Source organism: Mycteria americana, chromosome 2, assembly GCF_035582795.1.
Source record: "Mycteria americana isolate JAX WOST 10 ecotype Jacksonville Zoo and Gardens chromosome 2, USCA_MyAme_1.0, whole genome shotgun sequence".
NCBI lineage: Eukaryota > Metazoa > Chordata > Aves > Ciconiiformes > Ciconiidae > Mycteria > Mycteria americana.
In genome coordinates this window covers 11431347-11452728 of record NC_134366.1, presented here as the reverse complement: position 1 = coordinate 11452728, position 21382 = coordinate 11431347, and the positions used below count along the sequence as shown (strand labels likewise).

The 21382-nt window shown below is 38.1% G+C and overlaps 1 protein-coding gene across 3 annotated transcripts in view; it reads left to right on the top strand.

Annotated features, from left to right (window-relative positions):
* Window positions 1–11674, top strand: part of NCAPG2 (non-SMC condensin II complex subunit G2) — a 55385-nt gene extending 43711 nt beyond the window's left edge. For all 3 annotated transcript variants that reach the window (XM_075492396.1, XM_075492395.1, XM_075492397.1), the window contains 4 exons: window positions 325–428; window positions 3526–3623; window positions 4032–4134; window positions 9141–11674. In XM_075492396.1, the coding sequence (XP_075348511.1) occupies window positions 325–428; window positions 3526–3623; window positions 4032–4134; window positions 9141–9192 (357 nt within the window). In that variant the 3' untranslated portion in view covers window positions 9193–11674. The remainder of the gene's footprint in view (window positions 1–324; window positions 429–3525; window positions 3624–4031; window positions 4135–9140) is intronic.
* Window positions 11675–21382: the final 9708 nt, after the last annotated feature.

Sequence of the window (21382 nt, the reverse complement as noted above, 5' to 3'; positions counted from 1 at the left end):
TTGTGTTTAGTAGGCTGTGCCTTTATAAATAGTCACCAACAATGTAGTTGAAAGAAACTTCTGTTCAGAAAAACTGTGGAGAATATTTGTCTTGGTACAACTACTGTTTATTTGTTTTAGCCTTTCTAATTTAAATTTGTTTTGTTTATCTGGACACAACACAATTGGATTAAGGCTACTCAAAGAACACACGTGAATGTTTCTTCAAATTATTTAAGGATAGGTCTTGGTTAGTGTAATTACCGAAATGGAGATTTGCTTCGATGTTTTCTGCATACATATATTGCTTGATCTACAACAGTCGTTGATATTTTTCTTTTTTAGGCTTCCAGTGAAAAAGACTTAACTATACCGAAGACTATTTCAGACCTTCCTCCTCTTTCAAGCAGTTTAATGGCCATAATTGTGAAGTCAGTTAATGTTGTCAGGTAAGTGTTTCTACATTAATTTGTCCAAGGTTGTTGCTAATGTAGAACAGCTTATATGTTGTCAATAAAGTTTTAATTTCTAAATTCAAATAAATTTTGAGAAACTAGGTGCTTACTAAATTTACCTGCGCTACTTCATAATCCCTTTCCCTTGATATATTGCTTGTAGGTATTGACTGGGGGGGTTGGTTCCATTTTTTTACTGCTTCTAAGAGCACTTCTTATTTACAAGACTGTTTGTCTAAATGAGTTCTTTAATCACACATCTTGGCTTGCTTCTTTCATAAGATACTTATAAACATTAGTCCCCTCAATATAGAGTTATTTAGATGAGGTAAAATATTTACCAGAAATAGCATTAATCCTTTAATTGAACACCCGCAATGAGGTGACAAATGTACTATAGCTGTATTAAAATCACAAAATTCAAAATAGTTTTAAAGTATCTGAGTCCTAAAAGCCCCCAAAAGTAGGGTTATATCATTGTGGGGTTTTGTTTTTTTTTTTAATTTAACTGGGGTTTTTTTATTTGCTATATTTAGTGGGTACCCTGGCTATCTTCTAAAATTGTCACAAGTGAATTTCATTATCTTCCTTTGTTTAGTTTGTTCATACTCAATTTTTATTCACGTGACTATACACACCAGAGTTATTTTGAGTGATCAAGGGGCTAATGTGTGTTCCTTGGAAGTCTAATCATTCCCCATGACTTATCACAACTAACTCCTATTCTTAATGTCCTCATCTGACAGGCGTTGAATAGCCCTGTCTCTGCTGTCATGAGATTTTTTTTCCTTCTTAATCCTTCTCTAGTTCTAGTTGAACTTGCAAAACAAAGGACTCCAGAGAGTCCAGCAATAGGTTTCCTAATCCAGATCTTGTTCTTCTGTGAGACAGCAGCTGTCCATCAAGGTGCTCTCTTTTAGTGAAACACAATTATTTTAGATGCCTCTTTTGAAAGGAGATGCAGAAATTCAAAGAATTCCTCTGAAACTTTTTGACAGAGAGAACTGCTAGTTTGGACCAGATGAGTACTTTGATAAACATGTATCTGTCTTCTAGTATTTATCTTTTTGGTGCCAAGAAGATCTAAGTCAGGAGGTAATTTACATCTGATTCCACTGGTGCCTCAGGACAGAGACTACTTTTAAGGCTGTTTTCTTTTATTCATCTGTATTGATAGGCCATAATCAGAGTCCAGCGGTAAATCATTCAATATCTCAGAAATTATCATCTTTCCACGCCAATGCAAAAGCCTTTGACATTACAGAATCTGATGCGATCTTCTGTTCTGTGAACAAATGCAATCATCTTGCACCAGGTTCTGCAGTGTCTATTACATTTTCAGTTACTAATTACAATCTCTAGCACTGAATTTCAGTCCCCATACCAGCGATAATACTGAGTGAATTGGCAATATCAGACAAATTGTATGAGTGTCCTTGCCTTTGGTAGGGAACTATCTGTATAGGAACCAATTACTTATCTCTTTTACTTATATGTGTTTGTAAATAGCTTATTGTTCTGTTCTATTTTATCTTTGCCTGCAGGCTCTCTTGTTGAGAGGGAGGTAGGGAAAGGCACCTGCATTGAGTCTGCAGTGAGTCTTATTATAGGTTAATAAAATTACAGTGTTCCTTCATGGAACTAAAGAGTGTGCTTACTGACCTAAACAGTCATAACAACAAAGTGAAAACTCTGATTGGAGTACTGTCAGTTAGCAATTTAAGAGCAATATGAAATGTAATTGATACTTGGTCAGATTAGTCCACAATGATATAATAAAACTAATGCAATGCATGAGTGGCTTCATAATACTTATTTCAGAACATAAAGAGGTTTCATCTTTCTCAGCTCTTTGAAGCAATATTTGAGCTTCTACAAAGCTTATTTACTGAATCACTAGTGGAGGTTGGTTCCTTTCTTAATGGTGTACTTCATTTTGATATCTTAGTACAATAAAAGCCTGAAGAACAATTAAAGTCAGAACTGGGTATTTATGATGTTCAGTTTTGGTAACAGATAATAATGTTACCATTGGTATTTTGAAATATTTTAAGGAAAGTTATTGTAACATCTGCTACTCTCAGTTTCCCCTTTAGTTCTTCACAGAGCGTTTAGTTTTGTGCACTAAGGAGTATGAGGATTACAGATCTTGTCCATCTCCTGCTTTATCCCTCTTGTTCTTTTATTTTTCTCTGTTTTTGAGAATTGCTTCTGAGTTAAATGTTATTTTTACTCTTAACACTATAATGACTAATTAGTGGTTTCATTCTGTAGTATTGCCTTATTCCATTCTGCAGTTTAGTTTGGTTGCTAGAACTCTTCTTTGACTCCCTTGTTTCATTTTTCTTAACTTAATATATGTCCCAAAACATTTCTAAAGTTTGCTGGTAATACTGTAATCTCTTGCTAAAAGCGAGGCTCTTAAGATACATATAGAGTTAGTATTTATCTCAGACTTTACAATAAACAGTTGTTTTGATTCTGTTAGTCTGTCCATACTTTCAATATCTAAAATGTAGTTTGGAAGTGTTTCGGGGCTATATTTAGTTATAAACGTTCTTCACTGTTTTGTAATTGGAAACCCCTAATTTTGATGATATGCATTTTAGAGCAAAGTGTTAATTAAACTCCAGTTTATAATCAGACTACATGTAGTAATAGTTGTAAGGGCATGAGTAGTTACTAACAAACCATTGGAGTCACATAACATATTTTTTTAAACTTCAGTAGAAATTGAAGTTAGAAATTTTAATACAAATTATGTGGGTTAGATTCCAGTAGAACCAGTAGTTTTTTCATGGATTGACTTCCCCAAAATAGTCCACGAGCTCTTAATTTCTCTTAACAGCTACTTATTCTGCATACAAACTTTTTTATTTTCTGCCCAAGCAATTTACCATTCTGCTAACTCAGATATTCTCAGTTCCAGAAGCAGCATGTAGTCTTCAGTTACCCAATAACCACTGCTTTGTCCTGCATGGTATCTTTGAAGCTATGGTGGCAGGGTAGCATAATCACAAACTTGTTGTGTTCAGTTCTATTTTGAAAGAAACATGATTTATAACGTATTTTTGCTTTATTTTTTCCTCAGGTCATTTTTAAATGAATTAATGGAATGCATTCTCTCTGAAGAAATTGAAGGGATTTTTAGTCTAACAGCTGCTGTCTGCATTGTGATTATAATTAAAGGTCAGTCAAACCATTTTTGTCCATTTTTTTCTTTCTTTTTTTTATGTGCTACATTTTGAAAGCTGAGTTCTTCAACAGGAACTTCTCCTCATCCTGTTAAGTTACCATTTTTCTACAGGATTTAAGGTTATATCATTTGTAAATTATGTTGTTAAGCTTTGGACTTTTCAATCTTTGTCTAGCGATTTTAAAAATACAACTGTCTGCTAACTCATAGGGTCAATCTCTGTATTCCGGTTTGCTGAAATACACAGTAATTAATCCAGGACGGTGAAAATCTAATTTAATATCTAATTTTTCGTTAAACAATCTTTTATGTTAAAAAAATGTTTGATGAAAATATGCAGGGTTTTTTTTGATAAATCATTATTTTTGTCCAACTTTTCAACATAATCTTATTTCAAATAGGTAAGCACAAAACTTCACTTCTAAAGGATATTGCATCTGCCATTCAAAGGAAGCTGAAAACATTCAAGGATGCTGCCACAGAAGAATCTAGCAGCACTGAAAGGTAAATGTGCTGTGGGAAATGAACACTAACCTCTCCTATACCCTCTCTGCAATAATTGGCTGTGTTTTGTACTTACATAATACAGTTAGAGTGTTCTGAATGATTGCAAGGTTTAAAATAGTGGGTAAAAAATTGTGAGGTATTGAGCCCAGGTATTAAATTTCCTGCCCATACATATGCTGTGATTGCAATCTTTACATATTTAGTTTGGTTTTTTGCATTTAATTTGAATGTGTTGTGACATGATGCTGTATATTGCAGGGTTCAGTTCTGAAATTCAGTTCTGTTAGCAGCAGGTGTAGAACAAAGCAAGTAGTCTATTTACTGTTCTTATTACTAGAAGATTTTTCTCCCACATTTTGGTATTAGGCATATGAATCCATACCTATGCAGATGGTAAAAATTTAACCGAATATAACAGTGACTTTAAGACCTTTCCACAGGTGATTTTATTTTGCTCTTTTTTGGGATTTCGGTGTTCTATCTGGTTGACTTTTAGATTTTTTGAGATAAGTTTCTTGAAAGTGATTGGCTACATTGTATTTGCAATCATTTATTTCAGACCTGCCCAAGATCGACAATCATGATGAATGCTTTAGCCTTAAGTGTCTCAAACTTGCTTAAGCCTAAAAATTTGTTAACATTTGATTTGTGCCTAGTTATTGAACTGCCCATGGAATTAGAAAACATGCAAAGTAGACATTAAAAAGCACAAACATAGAATATGGAGAAAACAGACTATAGTTATGGACATTCATCAAAAAATACTGAGAAAGTTATTAATGCACCACAGTGGCCTGAACATGCAGAGGCCCTTGCAATCTTTAATTCTTCAAATTGATGATCCTTACTATTCAGTCAAACAATGGATGTAGAGTAGACAGACTTGAAATGAAAAAACAAAACAAAACAAAACAACCCCACTTCATTTTACTCAACAGTTTCTTGTGTGGCTCTTCAGTCCAGTATACTCCTCTAAGTATACTTCCACAGCATGCTCTTCTGGCGGATCACTGGCCTGAGGCATGCTGTTCTCTGGCGCTGTAATGACTAGACATAGACCCTTGGCAGCTGTGCTATGCCTGAACTGGTGTCACTGATTTAAAGCCAATGCTGAAGTTATGAGACGCTACTGTATGAAAAATAAGATAGTTTATCAAGGAGGCCACATGGGCTATATCCTTTCTTATTACGATACTTCAAATCCTTAGAGCTTGCACTTGAGTTGTATCAAGAAGCTCAACAGCTACACTAAGTGCTCTGGCAGTGGTAGAACTTTGAGAGGGCTGTACAGTAAATATCCATTTGGAATTGGTTCAGAAGTACAGAAGGTAAATTTGATTTTTCCAGTAAAAAAAAAAAAGCTTGATATTCAGGACAATACAATAGAGCAGCTGTGTTGTTACTAACAAAATATTCATTAATTCATGTAAATCTTCTATTGTATCAGAGCCAAAAAGGTATTATGTAACTCTCTTTAAAGAGAGATAGAATCTTAAGAACTAGACCACAAAGTTTTATTATATATACAAGCCACTTCAGTTATATACCATCAAAAATGAGATTTATTTAAAAAAATGAGAAGGGAAAAAAAATCAAAGCCAGTGCACCCTTCACTTCCATTTCCTGTCTGGCATAAGTAAATAGAAAACAGATATTTTGCTGTCAAGACTTTGAGTGGTTTCCACAGAGGACACTGTGCTCATGTAACATAAAATTGATAAAGAACCAAAAAATATTTTAAAAAGAAAATTTTTTAAATTAAAAAAAAAAAAAAAATCACTACATAATTGGACTTCTAAAACTCAGAGTGACTCTGCTTCCTGGGTAGATTGTTTTAGTTAGTTGCTCGGCTGTGAACAAATTTCTTTTGGTTGGAACTTAGCTTGGAAACAAAATCAAACAAAAATAAACAAAAAACATTTCTTTTTTCCCATGAAATCATTTAACATAGGGTTGCCAAGTGTTCTACTAGAATATTTTTAAAAATAATAATAATAATAATCTGGAAAAGAAAGGTGAGCAGCAGAGTATCATGATTCAGGATGCACTTTTAATCAAGACAGTAGAAAAGGCTGAGAAATTAAAGCAAATCTTAACATGATTAAATAAATAGGCACATTAAAATGAATAATTGCTGCCACTTGAGTGCACTACTGACTATAAAATTCAGTAAGAACACAGATAATTGCTTTATGAATCGTATGATAATCTCTGCCCAGTGAACAGGGACAAATCAACCTAGGAGTTGGGGCAGATGAAGAGCATAAGATGCTACACAGTGTTTTAATTTCATGATATATGAATGGCTACTTTTGTATAATACAAAACCAAGAGATAGCTGCAGATAAAATTAAAAGATTAGGAATATGAACATGATGATGGGAAGTATTCTTAACAAGAATCAGAATTGCAATATGATAACAAAATTCAGAAGCTATCACACAGCTTTGCAGAATTTGGGAGGATTCGTATTTGTACAGGTGTGTTGGGGATTTTTTCTCTCCAGAAGGGTAAAAGAATTCATGCCGAAAAAAGGTTAGGAGGAAGTTCTTCAATGATTAGGTTTTGCTTGACTAATTTAAAGCGTGTTTGCTCTTTCTTAGATAGACATAATGTTGGAGCAGGCTGTGGGCCTCTAGTGTCTTCTGACATGCCATTTGTAGTGCTCTGGTACTAGGGTGCTAATGTATAACTAAAATGTGATTATATACAGTCTGAAATGTGCCCTGTTGTTTGTAAACTATTTTATCAGCCTACTCTGCTTACCAAACCCCAAAATTTTACTTATGGTATGCTCCAAGCTAGATCTTTGATCGTGCCATTGAGCACAATCTTATAACATGCAGTGCTGCACTGATGCGTGCTAAAAGATATTACTGTTTTTTTAACTCATACTTAATAGTATTATTACTTTTTGTTTCTGAATGCATTATCTCATAATAACTCCTTGAGGGATTATTTTATTTAATACCCAGGTATACCAGGAAATAGTGACATTCTTTAATTTCCCAAGAGACTTGGCATTCTGTGCTAGCATCTTAAATTTAGACTTAGAAGTAATCTATTACATATTAGCAAAGAAAGAAAAAAGTAAAAATGCTTTCTGGCGTAGTAATTAAAGTGCTGCTCTTAAACAAGGAATCGTTGCACTAATTCAGAAGCAAAACTTTTCATTGTAATTTAGTCTTCCCTTTTCAGCTGAGTTAGGAGTTTAAGATGGCCCTGTGGGTCTATTATTTTAAAAATGCTGTTCAATGCACTTAAAAATTCTGGACAACATATTGTATATTGAGAGAATTTCCTCAAGAGTAATGGCACACACATTAGGTTAGTTTATAAAATGCAAATATTTATGCCTAGCAAAAAAAATGCAAATAAAGCTGTCAATGCAGTGATTTGGAGGCTAGAGAAAAACATTCCATGCTCTACGAAAGCAAATGTGCTATAGAATAATACCTTTGACTTAATATTTTGTATTTAATTAGCATTTTGATGTATCGGTATTAGAATTTAAATTTAGCTAATGGCTGTGCTGAAAGATATTTCTTTGGTATTATCATTTAGCTAGCTTCCCAAACTCTTTATTGCACTCTCATTGCATCTGTAAATAATGATTCTTGAATTGTTTTGTAATATAACTTTGTGTATGATTTCTCTGCCACCTATCTAAAAGTTCACTAGAAAAGTACCTGGTAAAACTGACTTAAATTTGTCTGTCTGGGGAGGTGTACAGTTATTCTGAATGACGGCTTGTTGTCCAATGTGCTGCTGGTGCGTGGTCCAACATTATAGATCTATTGTTTTACTAGCCTTAAATTCTAACAAAACATAATTTATACAAGTAGCATCACGTCTAAAATGACAGTACTTAATTAATTTTACTAATTTTGTAGTACATTATAATACTAGCTTATTTTGACAGTTGAGTTCCATCATGGCTTAAAGGATATAGCACTATAAAGAGGAGCATGTGACATGCCCATGGTGGCCTGAATTCAGGCCACCATCCTGAATAACTGAATAACATCCAGTACACTGATATGAAAATGCAGAGTGGCCACTTGGATTTCAGATCTTGTTGTCTCCTGATGAATGCCCTAACTCCTCATGATTAGTGACTGACTAACCTTGCTTATTTGGGGCATTGGTCTAGGACTACAATAATAAGAATATGGAGAAAAAAATGCTTGATGAAATACAGGTGACCGAATCTTTTACAGAAGTAACGGGAAGGATAAAGTTTATAGCGGTTAACAGTGAAATAATGTTTTGACAGAAGACCAAAGTGCTTATTTTTGTCTTTTGAGGATAATTTAGAGCAGTGTTAGAAGTTGTGTGAGAATGCAACTACAAAAGCTAGGTGAGTGACTATGTCAGGGAATGCAAGAAAAGAAAAAGGGCCTGCCAAACGGAAATTTCAGAGCTGACCTTTGAGATTGCTTAGGGAGTCACGTGAGGCAAAAGAGTCAGAAAGGGACTAAGATGGGTGTATATGCAGCTGAAGGAGGCAGCTGCTAATAAGGATAAGATAGAAAGCTCAGGCTTGGAAAAAAGTTGCCACAGATGAGGAGAAAAAATATGAAGACGGAAGAATGAGGGAGAAAGGAAGAAAGTAAAAGACTGAAGAGTGGCCTTAGTATGAATTGTCAGTAAAGGATTTGACTATTTGTGTTTGAAAAATGCTGTGAAGAAAACGAGTGGGTTCTTTAAATAGATGATGAAATATTAGAAAATGTGCTTGAATTGACATAGTAATTTAAACTGGCTTGCTGTAGATTACACTATAGCTAGAGATGATCAGCAAAAAAATGGAAAAGTTGAAAAAAAAAAACAGCCAGCTCTTTCAAAAGTAATTTGTAAAGGCATATTTAATACTTAAACTAGTATGGAAGAACTGGTCAAAGAAATCATGCGGCAGCTATACTCTGAGAATCAAACAGTCGAGGATTGATTTAGCACTGAGCATATCTAATCCTGTCACCCATTGTTTTATGCCATTTCAGAATCCTGTATGAATCATCTCTGAACATTTTGGATGAATTTTTGAATCCTTGACCACGCAGAAGCTTTTGTCATGAAAATTAAAGGAAGGAAGATGTATTGTAAAGGAAGGAAGATATTTTGTAAAAAGATTATCTTGTAAACTTATTAATAGCTAAAGTTTGTTTTCTGTTATTCTGTACATTTAAAGCAGGCAAAATGTATAAAAGTGTGTATAGAAATCATGTAATAGTAAAGATTTTTTCAAACAGCTGTTGTAAAGAGGTTATTCTGTATAAAAATGTTGTATTTGGAGGGGGTGTAAAATCAGTATCTTTGTTTTTATAAAACAAATAATAATTGTATCTTATATACTTTGTGATTGGGGTAGCACATAACCGCAGTCCCTGGGAAGACTATAGAGCATATTCCTAGAGGTTATGGAAATGCATTTCATTTCGAGACACGTGAAGGACAAAACGGTGATTGAGAATAACCATCGTGAATTCACCAGGGGCAAACTCTGCCTAACCAACCTGATTTCCCTCCCTTTTGCGGAAGAATAGAGAGCAGAGAATGTCATCTTTCCTGTCCTTAGCAAAGACACTTGCACAGGCTTATACAGTATCCTTATAGCCAAATTGGAGAGAGGTGGACTGGATGGGTGGACTTAGAAGGTGGGTGGCAAACTGGCTGGACCATCAGGCTTGAAGAATAATGATGCTACAAAGTCAGATCAAAAGCTGGTTACTGGTGGCATTCCTCAGGGCAGATACTGTTGCCAATACTATTTAACTTTTTATTAACAGCTTGGAGGACGGCGTGAAATGCAACTTCAGTCTGTTGGCAGGTGACACCAACTTGGGAGCAATGGTTGACACACCGAGGAGTAGCGTTGTCCCCTTCAATGGGATCCTGACAAGCTGGACTTAAGGATCAACAAATCTCATGATGTTCAACAAAGACACATCCTCTTCTACCCAGAATGGACAGTGCTGGTTTTGGCTGGGATAGAGTTAATTTTCTTCACAGTAGCTAGTATGGGGCTGTGCTTGGATTTGTGCTGGAAACAGCGTTGATAACACAGGGGTGTTTTAGCTGTTGCTGAGCAGTGCTTACACCGAGTCAAGGCCTTTTCTGCTTCTCACCCCACCCCACCAGCGAGGAGGCTGGGGCTGCACAAGAAGCTGGGAGGGGACACGGCTGGGACAGCTGACCCCAAGTGACCAAAGGGACATTCCACACCATATGGCGTCATGCTCAGCATAGAAAACTGGGGGAAGAAGAAAGAAGGGGAAGGGGATGTTCGGAGTGATGGCGTTTGTCTTCCCCAAGTAACCGTTACCCGTGATGGAGCCCTGCTTTCCTGGAGATGGCTGAGCACCTGCCTGCCCATGGGAAGCAGTGAATGAATTCCTTGCTTTGCTCTGCTTGCACATGTAGCTTTGCTTTACCTATTAAATTGTCTTTATCTCAACCCATGAGTTTTCTCACTTTTGCTCTTCTGATTCTCTCCCCCTTCCCGCTGGGGGGAGTGAGCGAGCGGCTGGGTGGGGCTTAGATGCCGGCTAGGCTTAATCCATGACATGGACTAATCCTGTATACCAGCATAGGTAAGTGCAGAAGGGCGGTCTTATTGCTGTCTTCAACTACCTGGATGAGGATTAGGAAAAGGCTTTCTCAGAGGTTTGTGTGAAGAGAATATGAGGCAACAGAAACAACTTGCAGCAAGAGAAATTCTTGTTGGACATAAGAAAGAAACTTTTCATTATGAGAGTGAATTGAAACTGGAAATGGAACAGGAGCAGGTTGCTCAGAAAGGCTGTGGAACATCCGTCCTTGGAGATGTGCAGAACTTGACTGACAAGGCCCTGACCATCATGTCAGAATTTTGAAGCTAGCCCTGCTTGAGCCGTGGATTGGACCAGATTATCTCCTGAGCTTCCTCCCAACTTGACCATTCATGTGGTCAGTGACAAGGGTACTGGAGGGGAAATGCCCTAGCTATTAAACATATACATGATTAATACATAAGTTAAATTGTTCTATGTTTAGCTATTTTTATAAATTAATAGTAATGATGTAGATAATGCAGACATGTAAGCCACTTATTTAATTTTCTTAATGTGACCAGATGCTCTCCTAAGACTAGTACTAGAATGCTGATTGCAGAATGTTATTTTGCCTTCACTGAGAGAGCTGTACGTTAGGTGGCTAAGCTCAGGGCGGGGTTTAACCCCAGCCAGCAGCTAAGCACCACACAGCTGCTCACTGACTCCCCCCACCCCCGGTGCGATGGGGGAAGGATTGTAAGGGTAAAACTGAGAAAGAAACTCATGGGTTGAGATAAAAACAATTTCATAATTAAAAAGAAATAATAATAACTTTAAAAAATTGTAAGGAAAAGCAAAAAAAAATAACAGAGAGAGGAAAATAAACCCCAAGAAAGACAACTGATGCAAATGAAAACGATTGCTCACCACCAACCGACCAATGCCCAGCCAGTCCCCGAGCAACGGCCGCCCTGCCAACCCTCCCCCAGCTTTCTATGCTGAGCATGATGCTGTATGGTATGGAATGTCCCTTTGGTCAGTTGGGGTCAGCTGTCCCAGCCGTGTCCCCTCCCAACCTCTTGTGCACCCCCAGCCTCCTCGCTGGTGGGGTGGGGTGAGAAGCAGAAAAGGCCTTGACTGTGTGTAAGCACTGCTCAGCAACAGCTAAAACACCCCTGTGTTATCAACACTGTTTTCAGCACAAATCCAAGCACAGCCCCATACGAGCTACTGTGAAGAAAATTAACTCTGCCCCAGCTAAAACCAGCGCAGCTCGTAATGCTGTGTTTTTGTCTGTTTTAGAAGGAGCTCTAACAGGAATCCCCAGAAAATGATTCAGCCACAGACTAAAAGTAGCATACGGTGACCAGCTTAGACCTGGATATCTAACACTTAGTTACCTATCATTAAGTGAAGTGATTCTCGCTGTGTGCCCGTGCAAACGGCTTATTGAGGTCTCCAATGTGGCACTGAAGTGGCACTGAAACGGAAATTAACAAATTTAACCAAATTGAGACGGCCTCCTCACTCTTGATTAAGATTTGTGCACAGTGTTGTACCCCCATCTATCTAAACAGGCATCTACTCTGCTGGGGTTTTTTCTGTGGCAAGAGATTGTAAGGTTTTTTTCTAGTATCTGCTCTGTCAAGTGCAATGAACTACCTTCACCCTGCTTTACATCAAATTCATACTTGACCTTAGTGCATAAAACTTCCCTACTGGATAAAAGCTTATTTAGCTGGAATGTTGATATTTAAAAGCAATCAAATTCTTAATAAACAACTTTACAAGAGGAAAGTCAGCATGTGTATGGATCCAGGACTTCCAGAAGATTTACCTTATCCACACCAGGAGCCTGAGCCAAAAAGACTAATGCTGCCACAGCAGGTAGCTGTAGATCTGCCAAGGGTTTATCTATCAACATCTTTATAAAAACTGCGTTCTTTGGCCTTCATTCTTCTACATCTGTTAACAGGCAGGTGTTCCAGTAATGACCTTTTTAAATCTTTTGATTATACAAATTACTTAATGAATATGTAAATCACAGTTTCTTTTTTCTGCTTCTCAGTCTTTCAGTATTTGCTCATATTATTAGATTAGAAGAGAGTCCAAATTTACTGCCTTGTTTTTCCTCAGTGTATAATATTGCTTTGTCAGTTTTCCCTTTTCATGGAATACTTGTTACAAATGTAATATCCCTGAGCCTGAACGAAATAAAGGTAATACCAACATCAGAAATATGCAGATTTCTTCTGAAGAACTCAGAGGTGCTATTGCTAGGAAGGGTAAGAAAATGTAAAGAGAAACCTTTGTCCTCCTGGTGGCTGGTACACAAGTGGTTCTCAAGAGTGTTGAAATCGTTTTGCGTTAGTCGTGCAGCTGCTGTATAGATTTTGGCTCTCTTTCTAGTCCAGCTCTACTATAACTGCTCTGACAGATGAAAAAACATTGGCTTTCTGCAACACAAATGATGTTCTTGGGATTCCTTGAGCCGAGGTCTGTCAGTGCTTTCTCCTTGGGTCTTGGTGGCAAATTTCACAAAAAGTATCATAAGAGGTCTAGGTTTTACTTGCTGTTCTCACTGCAAACTAAGTCTTGCCAAAATGTTAAATCCTTACATTTTCCTTCTGTTTCAAAGATGTAAATAAATAGTATGTTCCTTAAAGTGAGTTATCTTTTGGAAACCTGTAAAATTTATTTGTTTCACCTTATTGATCAGAAGTGCAGTTGAAGTGCTGTTGGGGGAGAGGGGTTGGTCTTTGGTTTTTGTTATGGAACAATCTTGGTGTTCAGCCACCTGCACTATCCTAACTGTATGTCTGAGAACTTCCCCTAATTTTAAGACAGACCCTTTGAGATCTGTTCAGCTTTTTCAAGAAGTTGAACTTGTCTTTGCTTAATAAAATTGCTTGAAATATGAACAAGGTAACACCATTCTAAGATACCCCTTTGAGCAACTTGCATTGGCAGCCACTGTTAATGTACAACTGCCTGAGGAATAAATTTTTAGTCACAGTTGTACCTGTAAGTGGCATGCCTATAGCTCTCTCTCCCCTTCACGCATTCAGTATAAACATTACTGAAGAAAGCAATAGCTTTAAACTATTTGCACTAATCTTCTATGTTTTAGCTTTATTTGTAGGGACTTGGTCCCTTTTTTGATGACAGTGTTCATTTGCTCTGTTGTCTCGCTGGGAAACAAAGTCCAGCAGTCTTCCATCTCTCACAGCTTCAAATTATGAGCTAAAGAAAAACCAGGAGAAGCTCTCGAGCTTCTTCCTTAGCAAATAAACGTCTCCAGGTATGGATCCAAGCACACAAACTTTCAGACTCCCCAAGGAAAAGAAAAAAATCCGCCTTGCACCTGCTGTTTACTCCCGTGATAGCTGCAACTCACTTTGCATTTAAACTCACATGTGCTGCTGCTGTCAAGTGTTTTGAGGTCTTCTGACTTACAGAAGGAAATCAGAGAGACTAATTTTGATAAAGTCTTTCCCCTCACTTGATAAATGCTTAGTGAAGAATACTTATGATAATGACTGCAATGTGAAATCACGAGACACACCAGCTACCTTGCAGAATTCTTCGCTGATCTGCTCCAGTGTGAGCCAAGAGCACTGTACAGCGTCCTGCCATGTCTGTGCTAGGAGTTCCTATAGCGGTAGCTGCCCATTCCAGACAGAAGAGCATGGCTCAGGGACTTAGGTCTTGCCAATTACCTGGTCAAGGGCAGCTTTCAGGAACAGCTGCAAAACTTTCCACAGGCAGCCAGCAGTTCTGCAGTTTCATTAAGCCCTGGCAAATAGGAACAAATCTTCCCTAATCTACTTCAGATAAGACTTCTTAGCTCTGGGCTCGTGTAGCTGTGTTGCTGCTTGTCTGAGCGTGACCCTAGGCACAGCCCTAGGCTTCACAAAGCTATGTAATTTTAGCTTTAATTTACTCAGCAATCATTAGGATTTTTTCACCGGGTTGGGTTGTTCGGCATAGACGTGTCCTCAGTCTTCTCTAATAACAGTGGGTCATTTGTCTCTGTCCAGTTCCACATCACGGTTCTGGAGAAGCTGCAGAAATGATACGAGTTTGTACTGAGGAAACTTCAGCAGCGGCAATTCACTTTCTGTTCTATCTGTTAGCATTTTTTGAAAACTGTCATGGTAGGAGTTCTCTTACTATTATTTTCTTACTGCTTATGACTCGAGGAAGTAGAAGCTGTTACCAGATTCTTTTTCTCCTGTGTCTTTTATTTTAACCAGAGTTTTGAGCACCTTGTTTTCAGCAAAATAACTTGGTTCTCAAATATGTAACTTTACACTTATTTATTTCATGGTGCTTATATTACTTCAGACTTCACATTACTAAATTCTTCCTATGTCAAATTGTAGTCCTTCGTTTGATATTGCTGTCAACTTTGTCCCAGTTTCAAATATATGTTCAAATTTCATTAGTTTATGCTTATTTTTGTACTGTCATTAATTAAAATATTAAATAAGGTGCCATTCCAAAACATCATTAGTAATTCCTTTTCAGCCTAATCTATTTCCCTCTTCCGTTCAATTAGTTCCTTACCCATCTTACTATTCCTATAATAATCCTTGTCTTGGGTTAATAATTTTTTTATATGCTGCAGTACCAGATGCTTTGCTGTAAAGCCTTACATTTTAAGTAGGTACATTTTAGCAGTTCTTGCTGGAAAGGTACGTGAATCCTGTAGAGCCATGTGCCTACATCAAAGGACACACAGGACAGAGCCAGCCCAGCCTCCTTTTGGGCTCTTTGCAACGTGTAACGACACAGGCTTCCTGCCTTTTCGGGTAATTAGTAAACACTGATATAGACTGTTTGTGCTATTCTTTCATTGAATAAAGAATATTGATTTGGCAGTTTTTTTCTTTTGTTTCTTAATGTAACAGTCCTTACCCACCAACTGCCTAAAATGGTACCCGAGTACCAGCTTAATAGCAAGAAATGTAGGCTTCATGCACTGACCTTTCTGAAATCTTGCCACGCTTATTAAAAAAAGGCAAGTATTAGCAACTTTATTTTCTCAGAATAGCATCTGAAGGAAAAATACGGCATCTGTAAGAGGCTACGAATCCAATTAGACCAATCTAAGAGAGTACTTAAAAAGACCAAACCAAACCAAACCAAAAAGGTGAACCTAGCTCCTGCTCTAGGCTATTTAATGACAGGGTCATGGACGTTCTCCACCGCTCCACTGAAGGAAAAGCTCCTTTTACTGAGGGACCTCATTTTACTGATCATAATGGCAAAAGCTGGGTCCTTCCTTACACCGTGCTCTAAGATTGGACACTACTAATACACAGTATAAAGAAAAAGATTTTACTCTCAGTATTTTCTGACTTCCACACAGAGAGAAATTCTCAGGCTTGTCCTTTATTTAAAAGCAGTCCTTCATTAAAAGTGACCATCCTTCATGATAAAAATAGAGTTACCTTTCTCTTATCCCCAGATTCCCTCTCATGGATGACTGCTCTTGAGCTGCAGGATGGCTGTTTTCATGTGGCCCTCCACCCACTACGTGTAAAGTATTTGTTTTACGGTGAAAGCTGTTTCTGTCAAGTGCCTTAGCCAGTCACTGGGCTTAGCAGATGAATCGGCCCATGTACGAGAGCTGCGAGGGGAATGTGCAGTTTGATGACCACAACAGCCTACCTTCTTCAGATGTTTCAATCCACACTGGATTCCTGCAACAGTATTCAAACTCAAGGGCAGTAGCAAAAATGTCTGAGACTTATACTGTATGGTGTACTATATGTCTATGACCCAAGAATCTGATTTTTTAAATGAAAAAAATTAAAGGTGGGGTTACTAACTTTCAGTGTTTATCAGGGGTTTTTTTAACTTTTTCAGATGTCTGCTATTATCAGAATTTAAAAAGTTAAGGTTATGTTAAGACTGAAAAAGAGGAAATGTAAAACAAGTCCATCTGCAATGAAATTGAGAACTGTTTGATGCAAGAAAATTAGAGAACTTATCAAGGGATCTGATTACAGCCTCCCGATTCCCTGATTTGATCTACGCTGGAATTGACAGCAATGTTTGGCTCCTAAGCCATCCATCACAGGTCAGCCAGCCTCTGGGGAATTCTTATCTTCCCAGTTAAGATCACAGAGCCTTAAACTGCCTGAGCAGCAGGGGATCTAGCTTGCAGTTTTTAATTTATCAGTGTATCATGATCCATTGATCGAATGCGTAAAAGCAGACTTGGTTCAATGTGATCTAATATTAGAAAGCACTCTGTGCTCTCTGATGAAAGACTCTCCTGTGCAATTAGCACATCTGAACAGGTGTGATGCGTTTGGCTCTGGAAATGCGTTGACGCTGTGGAAAAATTTATATATGGCAACAGTTTTATTTTTTGGAAATTATGGCGAGGGGGAAGAGAATTCTTTTTTCACAAACCTATTGTGAAGACCATCTTCGTCCCTTTAGCTCTCAACCTTCCTGTTGCAGTTCCAGTTTAGGACAGCTCTTTTACCTCTAATTTTATTCAACTGCTAATGAAAGAAAATGCCAGTTACAAGTTTATTTTTGTCTTAGTATTCTTTCTAACTGTGTTTAATGTAATCCTTGCCAGTAGAATTTTGTACCTTTGCTGCTTTTTCACCGTCATATTCCTTTTTTCATTGGCAATATAGGAGATTTAATGATAGAATACTAAATATCCATCATAAACCTCAAAGCAGGAACCTTGTTCACCTGTCTTATGAATCACGCGGAGAAATTCCCCTTTCACAAGGTGGAACTTGCACTCCTGTCAGTGGATTTCTTTCGAGCAGCGTGGGGCCCAGGCCAGCCCCAGGCTCTAGATAGTTCCTAGCGCAGCACGCAGGGGGCCTGTGAGGGAAGGAACTCACCTTGACAGTCCCAGGGCCGGCTGCCCTCCCTAGTCCTCGCTAGGCTACTTCTCTGTGGCTGCTATTGCTCAGCCACCCTCGTCCCTTCATTCAGTGGGTGGGACCCCGGCAAAATATCTTTGCTTTCCCCCCATTCCCTTTTTTTCATTTTTTACAGGCTAGGGGCTGCCAACCTCATCATAATTTTCTCACACTAAAGAGGCTAACTGTAGGTTAGGGTGGTGTAAGGAGACATGAATTATTAAATAGTAAGGTTTTTGCAATAGCGGCCTCCTTTTTCCAAGTTGGTAGTCACTCCTTGGCTTTACCAAGAGCAGTGCATCCACATTTATTAACACTATTGCATAAGAAAACAATTCTGTAGAAGCTATATTACACAGAGCAGAAAACTTCATGGAAAATGCTCAGCCTAGGAGGAAGCTTCCCTTGAGAAATCAAGTAAGTGTTTTTGTTTGGTCTTTGATGCTCTGTTGGAACACTCTGAACTACCACAGAGAGCAAAGGGAAGGCTTTTTAAAGTAGTGATTCAGAACAGAAAAAGAGCATCCTGTCTCTTCTATTATTCAACTTTTAATAGTTCCACCAAAACCTATGACTATTCTTAACATAATCTTGTACTTACAAAGACACGGAATTTCAGTGTAGTCCAAACAATGGTTCTTTCCCCAGCTGTCATTACCATGAACTTTCCCTACTTTTTTTTTCTTTCCTGGTCACAGCATACCCTCACTCAGTAACCTTCCTTTAAAAGAAACACATCATAGGCAATGGTCCAAGCAGTCTTGTGCTCTGAGATAGGAGAAAGCCTTGAGCAAGCTCTTCTAACTTTTTTACACTAGAAACTAGGTACTTAATTTCTTTCTTTATTTTTTGCTATTCAAAATAACCCATGTCAATAAGCATTAAGCTATAAAACTGAAGTGCAAATGATCTGAGCTCAGTTGTTCTTGCTCCATTCTGAATTGCTATCGAACATATTGTTCAGTTCTAGATTTCCCCCCAGGGTATTTCTCAACGACACTCCAAGTTTATAGTCATACAACAGCTAGAGCAAATATTCTAGCCTCTAGGTCACCACCAGGTTTGCTTCTGTCTACTACAGTAAGCAGGACAACAGTGTTTCCCAGATAGAACACAGAGAGAGGGTGAGCTTTACCCAAAAGCATAGTACGTCTTCAGCAATAAGCAGCCAAAGTGAGAGACACATGCTGGAGAAGAAAATGGAGAGGAGCATGAGTGGCTTCTTGACTGTTTGCTGTCCTGCACTTCCTCTCACCACCGCAGCAATGGGCTGGAAAATGCAAGTGTCCGCACCTTTGTGAAACCAAACCCTCCCTCATATGTAACACATGAAAGCATGGTTTAAGAACACTACTAGAGCTGAAAAGTCAGGCACTCAAAAGTCAGGAGGTATCAAAATGAAGGTGGGCACAGGTTTAACCTCACCTTTGATTACGTGTGGAATGACATGATATCTTTAGTTACATTAAGACAAGTTACTAAACTGTTCCCTACTCAGTGCTCAGTCTGGTCTACAGATGATTCAAAACCCTTGCTGTTGACAACACAGCAAATATTCAGTGCTTTTTCTCCACTCGTCGTTCAACATATAGCTCTACACTTAATGTGCTCCATGCTATTCATACCCAGCTCTGAGGACAAAACTGTTAACTGCCACAACGGCGTTACTATGGTACTATTCACTGCAGTCCCAGAATTTCACAATGATTCATGTATCTTTCCAACTCCCCGTCGGTTTACTTATTGCCATTTTACAAATGTACAGTGAGACTAAGTTAAAAAATTTCTACCGATTTTGGGAACTCAGTATGAGATGTCACGTTGTATAGCACTTGGCACCTCAAAGTGCCCGTCTCCAGCTGCAGTTGTGGGTGCTTAGCACTTGAGTCAGACTTCAGGTTCCCAAGTCAGACACAGAAAGGGAGGGACACGTAACCAGAGCTCCCCAGTGGCTTTAATCAACTACTGGCCTATTCTTTCAGAATGACAAAGTGCAGTAATCTCATTCATCCTTTAATTTAGCACAAGAGGAGTGGATATCTCAGGGGATTAGTTATTGGTTGTAAAATTCATTCACCAAGTATCAAATCTTACAGATTAGCAAAGATGGATAAAAATAGAATTTTGTAACTGTTTCTGAACTCCCTCCCATTAAAAGCACCTAATTAATTTAAAAATTTGGCTCCCTATTGACGATCAATGGCAACCAAATCTAATTATCCATTGCACACCTAGGGGTTTCAACCTGGTTTTCGAAGAACAAGAACCCATTTGCAAAAAACATGTACTAATGTCTAATTGATTAATCTGGATATACCACCTTGATATGCTCAGACAGTGAGTTTTTCAGCTGTGCTGAGAACTCTAAACACCCATGAAAATCAGTAGGACTTCAGGTGGTTTTGATTTTGAAATCTGTCTCAAATGACTTCAAGATAGGCAAGTCACAGTTTAGCCTCAATGTTGATCTGAGATGATGGTGGGCATTAGCAAGAAACCAAGCCTTTCTCAATTAAAAGGGGCCAGCTCTAGTGCACGTCAGTGACCTGTGCTTGTCTCGTAGAGGCCACCCCTCTCCCAGTGAAGCCCAAATTCCCTTTCATAGCCTCACACTACATATAAAGATGTCAGAAGTGGCCTCAGAGTTGAGAGTCATCAGTTATTGTATTCCCGTCTTGAGACACCGGAGGTCTGTTCTTCACAGGTTCTAAACATCCATACATTGTTACTCACAGGTCGCTTCATGCTGCCTTTTCCTTCTCTTCAACCAGTTTTATACCAAACACAGCTTCAGCACCCTGTTTAATGTAGGTATCACCATAAGTGGTATTTGAACAAGTCAGCTAGAATTTTAAATGAATCTCAAATGGATTTGGGTTCAATCCAGACCTGCAAATGCCTACATTTACAGAAGCTGCTCTCTCCAGCATCCCTAGCAAACCAGCAAAAAAGTATGGAAATTTTCCTCACAAGCCCAAATTACCATGCACACTGAAGTGGCTGGTCTGGTACCAAGGGTTCCTACAGCCTTGGAAGTCAGCTCAAAACACGCTGCCCTGAGCGCTTACATGCACAGATGTTTAGGTCTTCGGTTAATGTAAGTCACATTTATAGTTTTCAGTTAATGTAAGTCACATCTCCTCCTATTCTCACAGGTAATTTTCTCTAGCTGCATTTCATCTCTTAGGCCCTGAACACTCCATTTTAGACTCCTTTCCAACTGTTCTTTCCAGCAACACATAAAACCCATTATCATTCAGTTACAGCATAGGGAATAAAAGACCAGCTCACAGCTTACCAGTCATAACTAAAATCAACCTACTTTTTTTTCCTTTCCTTTTTTAAACTCTATCAATCAGTCCTACAGTTGCACAGTTCTCAAGGATTTTTCCTTCTGGCTCCATGTGGAACTCCTGCTCCTGAGTGATGCAGAAATATCTAGAGTAAAACTTTTAGCGTGCTCCAGAGTAAAGACATTTTCTAATACAATTTTGGAAACAGGAAGAAAAGCTTTAAAATAGCTGAAATCACCAGTACATTAAACATTATTCCTAGATACCACTGAATTGCTGAGATGTTCATAAAATGAATCCTACCACACTCTTCCATCAAGCAATCTGACATCTTCTAGACCCTGCAAATATTTGCATGCTAAAGTGAATTCAGTATGAATTAATTTAAAAATCTCATAGGCTGTGCTATTTTTATAGATATGAAATAACTAATACTGAAAATCAGTAATTTCTGTATCGGATGCTAAAAATCCTTTCAAGTACTTCTACTTATACTATGAAATGTTCAATAATTGAG